General features: G+C 46.4%; 1 protein-coding gene across 1 annotated transcript in view; it reads right to left on the minus strand.

Moving 5' to 3' along the window:
- Nucleotides 1-11756, minus strand: part of MAML3 (mastermind like transcriptional coactivator 3) — a gene marked incomplete at its 5' end in the record, with an annotated part of 247622 nt that extends 235866 nt beyond the window's left edge. The window contains one exon of the mRNA XM_081999105.1: nucleotides 11319-11756. Coding sequence (XP_081855231.1) covers nucleotides 11319-11756 — 438 coding nt within the window. The remainder of the gene's footprint in view (nucleotides 1-11318) is intronic.
- Nucleotides 11757-12703: the final 947 nt, after the last annotated feature.

Below are 12703 nucleotides of genomic sequence, written 5' to 3' on the forward strand. Positions count from 1 at the left end.
CTTTTTAAGCAGAACCAGGCAAAACCAACCAACCAACGTCCCAACAAGAAGAGTAAAAAACCTTCTCCATCCCACAAAACCCCCAAACAATTAAACCAAGGGCAAAAGCAAGGAAAAGATCCTAACCAAAGTGAATTCTTGCAAAAATTCTGTCAGTGTGCATTATAAAAGTAATAGCATATGGATTTTGTTTAGTTAATTATCAAATTATATTTAATATCACACTGATAGAAGTTTTATACTACTATAGGCATTTACTGTCCTCCCTTCACAACAGGAAAGGCATTTGATTCTCAGCTTAAATATTGAATCTGAAAACATGCAAGAACTGCATTTCTGAATGAACTCATCTTTATGAGTTTCTTTATGCTACATTCCTCTACAGAGCCCTGTGTGTATGTATTAATCATTGTTCGTCACTTATTGGCCTCAGTTATCTTCCTACATTTACAAATGTCTAAGTTAGTAGATGAAGAGCTCAGAAAAGCTTCTCTTACCTTTAAAAAAAAAAAAAGGTGCACTCTAAAAACAAGGAGAAAAATACGAGGTGAAATATTTTGGTTAAAATTTGTTACATATTCTACTGCTATTTGAGATGACCAGCACAATTTGCTCCTGCCGTTACTTGTATGGGCAAGCCAGCCAGTCCAAATCTGTTCTGATAAACTCTTTTATGTGACTTTACGACATACGCTCACCATGTGTTTATCCACAACAGATAAGTCACAGATTTGAGAAGTAAATAATTTTGAAACCAGAAACAATGTCTCTTCAAGTAACCACTGGTGAAGCTTGACATATGGAACACACTCTGTTAGAAATACCAATATTGCTAATACTGTTGTTTACCTGTTGTGCTACCAGGTTGGATTCTAACAAGTGAGCTAATTCTAAAATAAAACATCTGAGAAAGGAGGATAAACAAACAACAAACCCCAAACCAACACAAATAACCCCACTGAACATCCCATCCCTAACCTATTTAAAAAATAATTAAATCCCCTACGCTAATCAGCATTCAAAGTACAATTTCATGAAAAAAACATTCAAAGAAGTAAAGATGATGTAAACTATAATTCTAATAATTTTCACATTACAAAGCCAAGTTGGCAGAAGTTGTTCCATCTGTGATTTTTTTTCCTAGACTACTTGAATAAAAATTATTATCATATTACCCAGAGTTGGATTCAGATAGAAGGAAAATAAAACCACAGGCAACTGTCTTCAACTTGGACACAGCAGCTCACTTCAGCATTACCTCAAGTCCCGTACGTAAGTCAAGGTATCACATCCCATGAACGGCGATACCTTTTACGTGGGCCTTTCATAATTATTTTACCTAGTTTATTATTCTATGTGGAATTAAAATGAGCATAAACACATCTGAGTAGCCCGAAAAAAAGATGCTATTACCAGATTGTAAAGATTAGGCAGAATCATGTTTTTTCCTTGTTTTATCAGAGACACATAAACAAAGTTTATCAATTTCCAGAAGGAAATTAGGAAACAAAAGAAATATGAACACAAGCACTTTTTTTTTTTACCTCACAGAAAGGACAGCAGTCACCTACCTGATACAAGCCCACACTGAGGCCAACATGATGTCTTTGGACTAGATTAGGGTGAAAAGATACTTTTCTCAGCCTTCTTTACACTTTGGATCATGACCTCAACCTTACAAGTAACTGCACCAGTATTCCCAACGACACTTCCAGTAACGCTCTGCCTGGTGTTCCATAAACCACTGAAGTACTTCCTCCCACATTAACTACACCAACGCACCACCACTACCAGGCTTCCAACTGGGAGCCCACCAGAGAACTGGCAGAGGACAAGGGCACAGGGGACAGGCAGAGCTTGTTTCACAGCTTTGCTGAGGCGGTACCTCGTGCCTCCCCTTTCCTCAGTACTGCGTTGCACAGTTTCACCTGCCATCAAAAAATAAACACCATTTTCCTCCCAGCCAGGTAATTTTCCTGCTTAGTACCACAGAGAGCGTGCTCCCCAGGCCAGCACAGGTATAGGACTGCAGCAGGGAGGGATGAGGAGGAGCCCACCCCACTTAATGGCAGCGAACTGTTAAACTTGCTTCAGCTGCCTCATCTAATTAACCCTAAGGCAGTAACATATGAAGAGACCATAAAGAGGTTAACTAGCTAGGTTTTCCAGAGTCTGTCATGTTTTCAGTACCTGCATAATAAAGTTTTTGTATTGTATGCAGTGTGCCATGAGAATGCAGATACTCCATTTGGATAAACTACTTAAGAGACAGGTAAACATCATGTGTTCTTACCATTGGCTTTAAATAGTGTGAAATTTTACAGTAAAAAGAGGGTAACAGACAAGCCTGCCATTCCTGAGGAATCACTTTTTCAAGATATTTGGTATTTTCACTAAATGAAAAACTCAAAATACCGTGTTTCTTTATAGTTGCTATGGATATTTGAATACAAGAAAGATGGTCTATGGCAACTTCCCAGAACCCTTCTCTGGCTGTAACTAGACCGCCATACACTTCACCACAGTAACAGGTGAGGGAGAGGTGAAGCTTTTAATGCCACTAGTCAGAATCAGTTCAGGTTTTGCTATTCTACATTCACAAATCTGCATTATGCCTACCCACTTGCTGGCATTTCCCACAACAAAAACGTTAGCGAGAAGGGCAGTAAACCCTAGTGTGAATATGAAGGGGTTTGTTTTGTTGTAAATGAAATGGAGGAGAGAAAATAAATGGATTTTTGCTGTTGTTTTGCATGATGTAGAATACACATCAAAATGTGTTAGAAAAAATAAGCCCCAGTCAACTTCCCTGGGGTGAAAAAACACAGCACCAAATTCTCTCAGGTGAATTTTCAAAACTGCGGCAATCCAGCCTTTAAATAATCTTTCAGCCTACAAATTATTTGTCATCAAAATAGGAAAAAAGATACCACTGCAACCTCAGCATGGTATCTCCACTTTCACTGGAATGCAAAGACTGCGAGCTCAGCCCAGAACTGTGCTGTAACAGAAGGTCCTACAGATTATTTTGAACCATTACTTCATATCCAGCCACGGATTACAGGCCAGAATGCTTCAGCCAATTTGGAGTTCAAACAATGCAGCCGACGTTCAGTTACAGAAGTCTAGAGTCTTCTGCAGGAGTCTGCTAAAGTCTTCAAAGCTACGTTACCTGTTTCAATGACAACTAAAAATACGTATAATGAATAAAGATACTGCTTCGCAAAAACATCATTAAAAATCGGTTATTTAACATCAGCAGCAGTTCTCCCTATGCTGCCTCAGTTCTGCACAGGAATGCAATCCAGAGAAATCAGAACAACAGCCACCAGCTTCAAAGGCAGAAATGAACAGCAGCAAAAATCACAGCTGAAACATAACAATCTTTTTAGCAGTCTAAAGACAACTACTGCCAGTTAAGGCAGTCATATTTTAAAGCCATTTTCTCAAATACTAGAGAGTCTGTAACCACAATATTCTGCATAAACAGAAGTGGTAGGAAATGCTACAATTTTGCTTTTCGCTAAGTGCTGGTCTATCCTCCTTAACGTAAGGAAATATCTTAAAATGACTAAAAAACTCCAATACTTGCCAGAACTCTTCCAGCATCTCATCTGCCATAACCACCTCCCTTCCTCCTTTAGATTAAACACAATGAAGAAGCGCCAAAACATCACAGTGAATTAGATATGAGCGAAGAGAAAGAGGCTGAAAATATAGAAAATGGGAGCACAGCAGTGGTTCTTAAACTTAGCAGACTAGTACATCCCCTTTCACCATCAAAACTGATCACTGATCATAAATCCTTGCACTTTGTCTCGCAGTGCAGTTTAAAAACCAGCACGTTTGTACACATACTGGTTTATATAAACACACATACATAGACATATTGGCTTCTTGTGGTAATGCCCAGAGTCAGAGCAAGATTAAGGGATGATTCTCTGCTCTTTACCTAGGTACCCAATATCCAAGAACTTTCTCAACAGGCCTGAGATTTTCACCAGCAGCATAAATACGATGCAGAAAAAGCTACACCTTCGCTGCAGCACTTCGCAGCCGTTCCTCTGACTCTAAAGATCGGAGGAAAATGAAGTTTAATTGTTTTATTAAGCACCTGCAATGCTCCTGTATGGCACATAGTTAAAGCAACACAGGGAGCAGACTGAAGTGTGAAGAAGGGAGGAGGGGAAGAGGCACAGCCCAACAGCCCCACCTTCAATCAGTTAAAATGCAGCTCCACCAATGTTGAGAGCTGAGAACCTTCTAGAACACTAGAGCACCCTACAAGAAAATCTTGCAGAAAGCAGTCTTGACAAAAAAAGAAATCTGGGAAAGAAAATCCTTGAGCTGTTGGTCTTCCTGTTTATTAGCTTAGTTATTCTGAAAGTCATAAATTCAAACCTCTTTTCTACTCCACGTATGCTGTGGTTCTGCGGAACTGACAGCAAGCAAACAGCCGTAGATCATCCACGCTACCAGCAGCATTAGCCTTAGCAGTTACACAAACGTACAGAAAATACAAAGTTCCTATGAGTGGACACGCTTCTCTCAGGTCAGCTAAACATTGAAGTACTCTCATCTCCTTGCCAATCTTTAACCGTATGTGGTGGCAAACAAAATCAATACAAAAGAGAAGTCTTGAAAGAAGGCAGCTCAACCCCTTTCTGTAAGCACAAAATTTCAGCAGCCGCTATCTTATTAACTACTGCAAGTTTAAAGAGACGTTTTTTCCTAACCCCCATGAAACTGGGTTTCAAGTATTCAAAAAGTAAACTGGAGCAGTCTAAGGTGACTTTTGAGTTACAAACACTGCGAAACCAAAGCGTGTGAGGGGGAAGCAAAAGAGCAAAGTTACATGATTTTGCGATTCACCATCTTAGACAAACTGGGAAAAAAAAGACAAACTTTCCAAACTAGGAAAATTGCTAAGACTCCCAAATTCCCACTGAACATACAAGTACATTGCTTATCTGAACAGCCTGTGAGATCCCAGACTGGAAAACACGTTCCTAACTTCAGTCTGAGACTGTACCTCAAATTTCAATTCACAAAACAATACACTTGAAGGATTCCAGTCAGCAGTTCCTGGCTGTCAGACCCATCCCTAAACCTCTGCTAATCCAAGCACATCTCTCATATGACTTATACATATTGGAGTAATATGCAATCAAATGTCACATACACATAAGTGCTTAAGTAAAAATGAACTCTTGAGTCCTTTGCTACTTACAGCCTTTCCTCTTTCAGTGTCTGTATTCAGGAACAGAACCAATGTGCACTGACACCAGGTGTTACTGAGCTCAGGTAAAATGCACGTGACCAGGTGAGCACATTTTAACTAACAGGTCCCAGGTGTTTATCCTGGGATAAAGGTGAAGTTTCACAAGAGGATTAAGGTGTTGTAAGACAGTGCTGCCCACAGGAGGGCCAGTCAAGCAAATCCTGGATCTGATCCAGCTGAAAACTAACCAGAAGAAAAGTGTCTGTCCTCCTTACCTGCTCAGCGGGCCAGCTGACAGTGGAGCTACATGAGCAAGGGCTAGCATTAGCAAAGGGAGGCAGCAAGAACATGCAGCCACTGACAAGAGCATGAAAGAAGAGACCTCCTCAGTGGCAGCAGCTCAGGTTTACACCAGCTTAAGCCACTTGCAAAGCCTTAAGCTTTAGGTCATGTTACAGTAAATTTAGGTTAACCTAAACGCAACCAATTGTCCTAACACAATTACATGTTAATATTTTTGGCTTTGCATTAGCAGAATGAGTTTTGGATGTGTTCCAGCCAAAGTTGTTCTTCCTGAACCTAACAAAGCCTAGAACTCCACGGCAGGACTTTCAACACGTGCCATTTGGTCAAGCTGCAGCTTAGATTTCACTATGACTGGCTGCGGTATGTCAAAATACAACTTGCCCTGCCCCAGCTATGGCTCATAATTACCCAATCCACTATCTCTTAAAGGGACACACTTTCTATTGGGGCATATAAAGGTCATTAAAGGCTAGCAGTGCTTGAAGTGAAGTGTCTCTCCATTCCTTTCAGTTTGCTAAGCTGAAACCCCCTGTGCCGAATAGCTGCAAAAGGAGCTCAGCACAGAAACTCCTCGTCCTGAAGGACAGTAATCACACAAGAGCAACAAGCGGGAGATGGTATGAAAAGGAAGAGAAATGGGAGAGGCTGTGGAGTAAGAGAGAGAGAGATCCACCCTTACAGGAAGAGCAAAATGAAAAGGGTTACAGGATGACTCCTTCTATGATGCATATGAAAGCGAAGGAGCATTGCTGGCCTGGGATTTAATTCTGGTATCATCCCAGTTTTCCATTTACTACTGACTTAACCCCAGTGTGAGCAAGATCAGACATAGCTTATTAACTGAAGAGATGCTTAATCCTACCTAGTCATCAGGCATGAATAAGGGCTGTAGTATTTGACCTCTTGTGGAAAATAAAAAGAAACATCTGAAAAAAATCTGTCTTTTTCATCTTTGCAATGATAGAGAAATAGGTATTTCCTACAGTGTAACTGATGAACTCCTGAACACCTGCAAAGTAAGTTAAACAGCAATGTTACACAAGAACGAAGACAAGAAATGTGCACAGGTTTATGAATGTACACACAGGTAGACATTAAAAAGAGCAGGTGGAAACTTTAAAAAAATACTCACAAGACTGACAGCATTCTTCAGTCGGCACCCAATTTCATTAAAAAAATTATCTGTGAATCACCAAGACAAATTAAGAAGTTACACTTTTCACTCGGCACACCTTTTTTCAGCAAAAAGGAGAGATCGGGGGAAAACTACTTTTCTGTGGTGGACTACCTGCCAGCAAGGAAGAGATAACCAGATTTCCATAATTCCGAACATGTCATTCTGTCCCTACACAAAGCAAGCTGAAAGGACTGGCCTGCCCCTCTCCCTTCCCTCAGGTAGAAGGGCAATGTGATCATTAACTTCCATGAGGCAGTGCATTAGCCCAGAACGGGTAAAAAGCAGTATTGGAAAATACAGTATTTGCCAGCCATGTTTTCTCTAACTTTAAAGTAATCCTGAACTGGCATAGTATGCTTTGGCAAGGGAACAGAAAAGATGATCCAATAGGTCATTTGACTTCCGTCACCAATTTCTGCGATCTAAAAAACATTTTATGTTTACGGCATTTAAAACTCAATTCCCTAAGGACTAGTTTTAGGGTTAGAAATGGTCAGTATGACAGTAGCTATCAAACCCATAATGACGCTAAATAAGAAAAGTCTCGAAGAGCTTTTAAAATAGGAAGAAGTAGCTCCAGCCCCTTACACTTCACAGTAGAGCTCAGATGCACGTAAATGTGCATTAGAAGGTCAATATGGTAATTACAGATATAGTGTTTCATTGGATAAAAAATGCACAATAAGAACAGCAGTGTCAGGGATAAGAAACAGAGGTGATCTAACTTGCAACAGTTATTATATATTTGGCTATGTATTATATACTAAGTACATATTCTTTATTATTTTTTTTATATACAACCTGTATATGCATACACACACACACACACAACTCTGAACCACACACCATAACATGGATGCAGAGCCAGAATACTCTTGCACTTGAAGGAGGAAACAAGCAAGCAGATTAGCTCACAATGAACCAAAGAACTGAAATAATGGGTTGATATCTCCTGGAACCAGCCCGAAGATGAGCAGCAGAGTTTTGGATGGGCTGCAAATTTTCTCAGTACTTCCTTTGAAAAGCAAGCTGGTACAACATTCTAAGAATCCAACTCAAAGGCATGGACAACAACTTTGGCTTTTGTCAGGTTGAACTGGGAAGGGGTGTGGGGGGTGTGGGGGGTGTGTGTGTAGAAAAAAAAGTCCTCCCAGACATTTATAACCGATTTTAATTTTGTGCATGTCCCACTCAATGCCTATATGGGAGCAAACTAGCTCTGAAACCCACTGTTCTCCTCAAGCAGAAGAGGTTGAAATAGTTATAAATCCAGGTATTTCAAAATTCAGCAAGTGAAAACTTGGTCTATAACAAGACAGAAATTCAAAGTAGATCAGGTTTCACGAAATACAGCCAAGTCTATGCTCCTACATCCCTTTTTCAAAAAAGGCTCCCATTGATAACTGCTTTTCTCTTGACACGGAGTCCTAAACAGTGGAAACTGCGTAATCCCTTTCATGAACTCAGGGGGTGAGGGTGTAAACCGTGGGGGTGGCGACAAGGAGCACTGTACAGACTGGAGAGTTTGTACTCCATCAAACGAAGAAAATCAGAGTACACGTCTTTAAATGATAACCATCTTCTAAAGCTGTTTTTTACCCAGCTTGCTGAAGGGCACGTCAGCACCAGCTTCTAGGAGGGCTTGTTGGGCTACTGCTGCCCTGACCCTGCACACATCTCCCCTTCCTTCTCTGCGTCTCTCAATTTGGAGAGGGGGACACACACAGACTGGTAATAATTTCCTTTGATTTGCCTTGATAAAAAAGAACCAGAAGCAGTATTTCTTGCTACCCTAATTGTATTTGTTGTCATTTAATCCTGACTGCTTCATTTCCAAACTGTGCACTATAATAATCTGAGGGAAGAATTTAATAATGATTTTGTGCAAAGAGTAAAGCAGTAGCAGACCCATATTCTTGTTCCACTGTAAACCTCTCAGTGGAGTTTACCAGAGAATAACGAAAGGGAGAAAACCCCAAGATGTAGTTTACTGTCTTCTCATGCCAAAAGAAAACGTTAAATAAAGTTGAACTGTTTTGGTAAATAAAAGTCATGATACACATAAACAGGGAAACTTACCAAACTGTTATGATTGCTAGAAATCAAGAAGTTTCTTTTTTTTTGGCACTATAAAATGAATAAACATCTCAAAGAAAATACTTTTCAATTGCTTTAAAAGGAGCAATTTCTCAGGTTTTAAGTCTTACTTTCATGTACCCTAGCCGCCTTAGACATTAGACAAAAATCATAATTAACATTCTACAAGTAAAACAAAGCCGATAACGTTTCTAATTTTTTCAACAATGTTTGTGTATGCATTCTTAAAAAAAAACAAAGTAACTAGTTGGTGGAAATGGGTTATTTTTTATAAAGTACCATAATTTCTCTTTTTAAGATGAAAAACATAGCGCATATCAAGTACATTTAACTAGCATGATGACTGTAGCACAAAAATTCAGTTATGATGATTTCCATAGCAAACTACCCTTTAATTAGGCCGCTCTTAGCTCTTCGAGTGTCCCTACCCAAAACAAATTAATAATAGCGAGAGCTGCAACTGCATTTCCTTCTTTTGTTACTGCGTTTCCACAACTTTCACAGTATAGTGCGTGTATCTGCCCTAGATCTTCCAGGGGAGGCCAACAAATGAGCTACTTAACTAAAAACCCTGCCTTTAGCGGTTTATCCTGGGGTTTGGGAAGAAGGGGAAAGGACGACCCACCACCCGCCAGGGCCTAGAGGCACAGAGGCTGCTCTGGACGCGCACACGGCGCACCGCGGGGCTTCCCCGCAAGCCAAGTGATTCTGAGGTCTCCTGAGCCTCCAGCCCGTTTCCTGTACCCTGTTGGCAACGGGACGGGACGCAAAAAGGGATGCGAGGACACTCCGGCTGACTGAGAGAGAGTCCCAGCTCATGGAGTTCGGCGACAGCCTCGGTACCGCGCCAGGAGTAGCTGCGCGCCGAGGCGAGGCGCCGCGGGGCGGGGAGCGCGGCGGCACGGGCGCATGTAAAAGCCTCGGTGCTGCGGTAAGGCGTGAGGGAGGGAAGAAAAATACGGTTCTGCCCTGCTGGTACCGTCAAGGGAGCGACAAGATGTCAGTGAGGTTTTTCTGCTTCCTGTTTTGCGAACGCTCCCCCCGCACACACCACACCACACCCCCCCGCCGCTTTGTGTGGTTCCTGCCAGCGCTCCCGCCCCGCCGCCGCGGAGCCGTCCTGCTCCCCAGCTCGGCCCGGCCCGGAGGTGTGCCGGGTGGCCGGGGCGGCTCCCCGGCGGGCAGGAGGCAGGCAAGAAGGAGCCGCGCTCTGCTCCTGAGCGGCGGGGCGGGAGGTGGGGACCGGGCTCGGCGGTCAGCTTTTGTTTTGCTGCTGGCGAAGCCATCCCCACCTCCTCGCCTGCCCCCGAGGAAGCGGGGCTGCGGGGCAGACAAAGCGCCCGGTAGGCCGGCGAGGGGCGGAGGGGAAGGTGCTGCTCGCGGGACCGCGCAGGGGAGGAGCCGGCGGGCACCGACCCGGAGCCGGGGCTGGGTTGGGGGGGGTGGAAGCCGGGACGGCCGCCTCCCCGACGCTTTGTCACGGAGACACCCCCCCCACGCGGGGGCCGGCGGCAGCTGCCGCCCCGCTGGACCCTCCCGCCCTGCCGCGCCGCCCCATGCAGCAGGGGAGGGCGAGAGGGAGGGACGTGCGAGGCTTGTAAACCACACGCTGCCACCGCACCGCCCTCCCTCCTCCCCGCCGCCCATTGTGCGCCCGGCAGGCGGCGAAGACCCGGCAGCCCCGTGTCCGCCCCCGAGCACCGGGCATCGCCGCCACGCCACGGCCCGGCGCGAGGGGACACGCCAGGACACGCACGCGTTTCCCCCGCGGCAGACGCGCCCGCTCGCCCCCGCCGACCGAGACCAACACGTCGAGCCGCCACCAACTCCCGCCAGGACGACGGGCGGCCGCGACCTGCTGCAAGCCCGGCCCCCCTGCACCGCCGGTGTAACCCATCGCCGGCGCGGCCCGGGGGTGGGAAACGCCGCTTCCTACTCGCCGCCACGCTCCCTGCGGCCCAGCCCCCGCCCCCTTCCCCCCCCGCGCCTCGCCGAGCTCCTTAAAGCCCAAGGAAAGTTTGGGAAGCCACTCAGCGCCGGCCGCGGCTCCCGCGGGCCGCCGGGCGAGGCCTGCCGAGCGGCGGCCCTCTGCCGCCAGCCCAGCTCGCTTCCACCATTCGCCGCCGCGGGGTTTAACGAAAGGGCAACCAGCAAAGGCGCACGGCCGAGCAGCCCCACGCCCCCCCTGCACTCCCCCCCGACGCGGAAAAGCCGTCGCAAAACACGCATGCACACAAACCCCTCCTCTGGCTTTCAGCAGCCCATGGCCGGCACCTTTCCTCTTTTCCCCCGGGGCAGCTCTTCCCTTCCGAAAGAGACGGGGGAAAAAAGTTTCTCCGCTTCCCCCCGCCCCTGCCCGTGAGAAGTTGCGGCAGCCCCCGCTCGCCCAGCCGTCGCCAAAGTTGAGGGGAGCCCCGTCCCCGTCTGGCAAACAACGGGGGCGACCTCCAGCTCATCCTAACGAGAGAGCCGGAGCTGACGGCGACACCCCCCGCGCCCCGACCCGCATCTCCTTACCATGATCAGCGTGTGGTTCCTCTGCTCCGCTGCGGCAGGCTCGGCATCTTGCTGCTGCTTGCCCTGGTGCTGGTGCTTGCTGCCGGTGCCGGTTTTCTTGGCCCGCTGCTCCAGGGTCCGCTGGTAGAGGCTCACCGTGTCCCTGCGCTCCAGCTCCAGCTGCTCCGCCTGGGCTTGCTGGTACCTGCTCTCGCAGTTGACATGGTGCCGGCGGCAGCCCTCGATGCGCTGCCTCAGCCGCTCCACCACCGTGCTGTGCTTGGGAATGCCGCCGCTGCTGGCGTTATTGTTACCGGGAGCGGCGGCAGCAGGGCCGTGGGGAGCGCTGCTAACGCCGGTACCGACACCGCCAGCCCCGCCGAGGCTGCTGTTCAGGTTATTGTTGATGCAGATACTGCTGCCGTTTGCGGCGGCAGCGGGGGCTGCAAAATCCCCCATCCTCTTCCCCGGGCACACTATTTTGGAAGAACTTTTTATCCTACCCCTCACACACACACAGTCTCCTCCGGGGTCCTGACGGGATACTTTTTAGAGCACCGGGGGGGTGGGGAGGAGGGGGCACCACCATGTACCAGGGAAACAGCGATCCCGAGCAAATGTTTCTCTTTCCCCCCAGCCAATCCCTCTCGAGAAGCTCCAAAACATTAAAAAGAGAGGGGTGGGGGAGGGAAATAGAGAAGGTGCTAAAAGGTTATCACCAGCAACAAACACACACAAAAAAAAAGCAGCACAACAAACTAAGCGGCAGCAATTCGGGTAGCAAACTCCAGGAGATATCAGACCAGTTCCTTTCCTCCTTTTTCTTTTTTATAATCCATTATTTCAAAATAGATTCCATGAGATTTCCGGAGGTTTTGCCAAAAGCCTTCTCTCCCCATGTATAAGGAGAGACACACGCGCCCCTCCACATGCACCCACATATACATACACGCACGTTCGCACACACACATCCAAGCACACGCGGGGCACACACGGCACACTCACTCGCGCTCCCGGGCATCGAAAGACAGGCAAAGCCGCTCTCTTATTGTATTTTCCTTCTAGAAAAAAGTTTTTGTGTTTATGCCGCACCGCGTTCGCAAAGTACTTGGGCTGCTCAGTTGCATTTCAACAGGAACCTAAATAGCGAATCCTCGGGCTGGGGGAAGTAAACACATGAACAATCCGGGACGAGCTGGAAAAAAAAGAAAAAAAAAAAAGAAGAAAAAAAAAAGTGGAGCTCTGAAGTCTTTGCAAAACGCCGAGCTGATACAGCCTAGCGCTTCTGCTCTGCTCTGCTCTGCCCTGCTCGCTGCCGCTCCTCCTGCCACCATCACAATGATCAAATGCTCTCCTCCTCCACCTCCTCCTCCTCCATGCCAGCGGAGTGATACCAGGACAGGAGC

The sequence above is a fragment of the Phaethon aethereus genome (genome assembly GCF_964289735.1).
Source record: "Phaethon aethereus genome assembly, chromosome: 4".
Classification (NCBI taxonomy): domain Eukaryota; kingdom Metazoa; phylum Chordata; class Aves; order Phaethontiformes; family Phaethontidae; genus Phaethon; species Phaethon aethereus.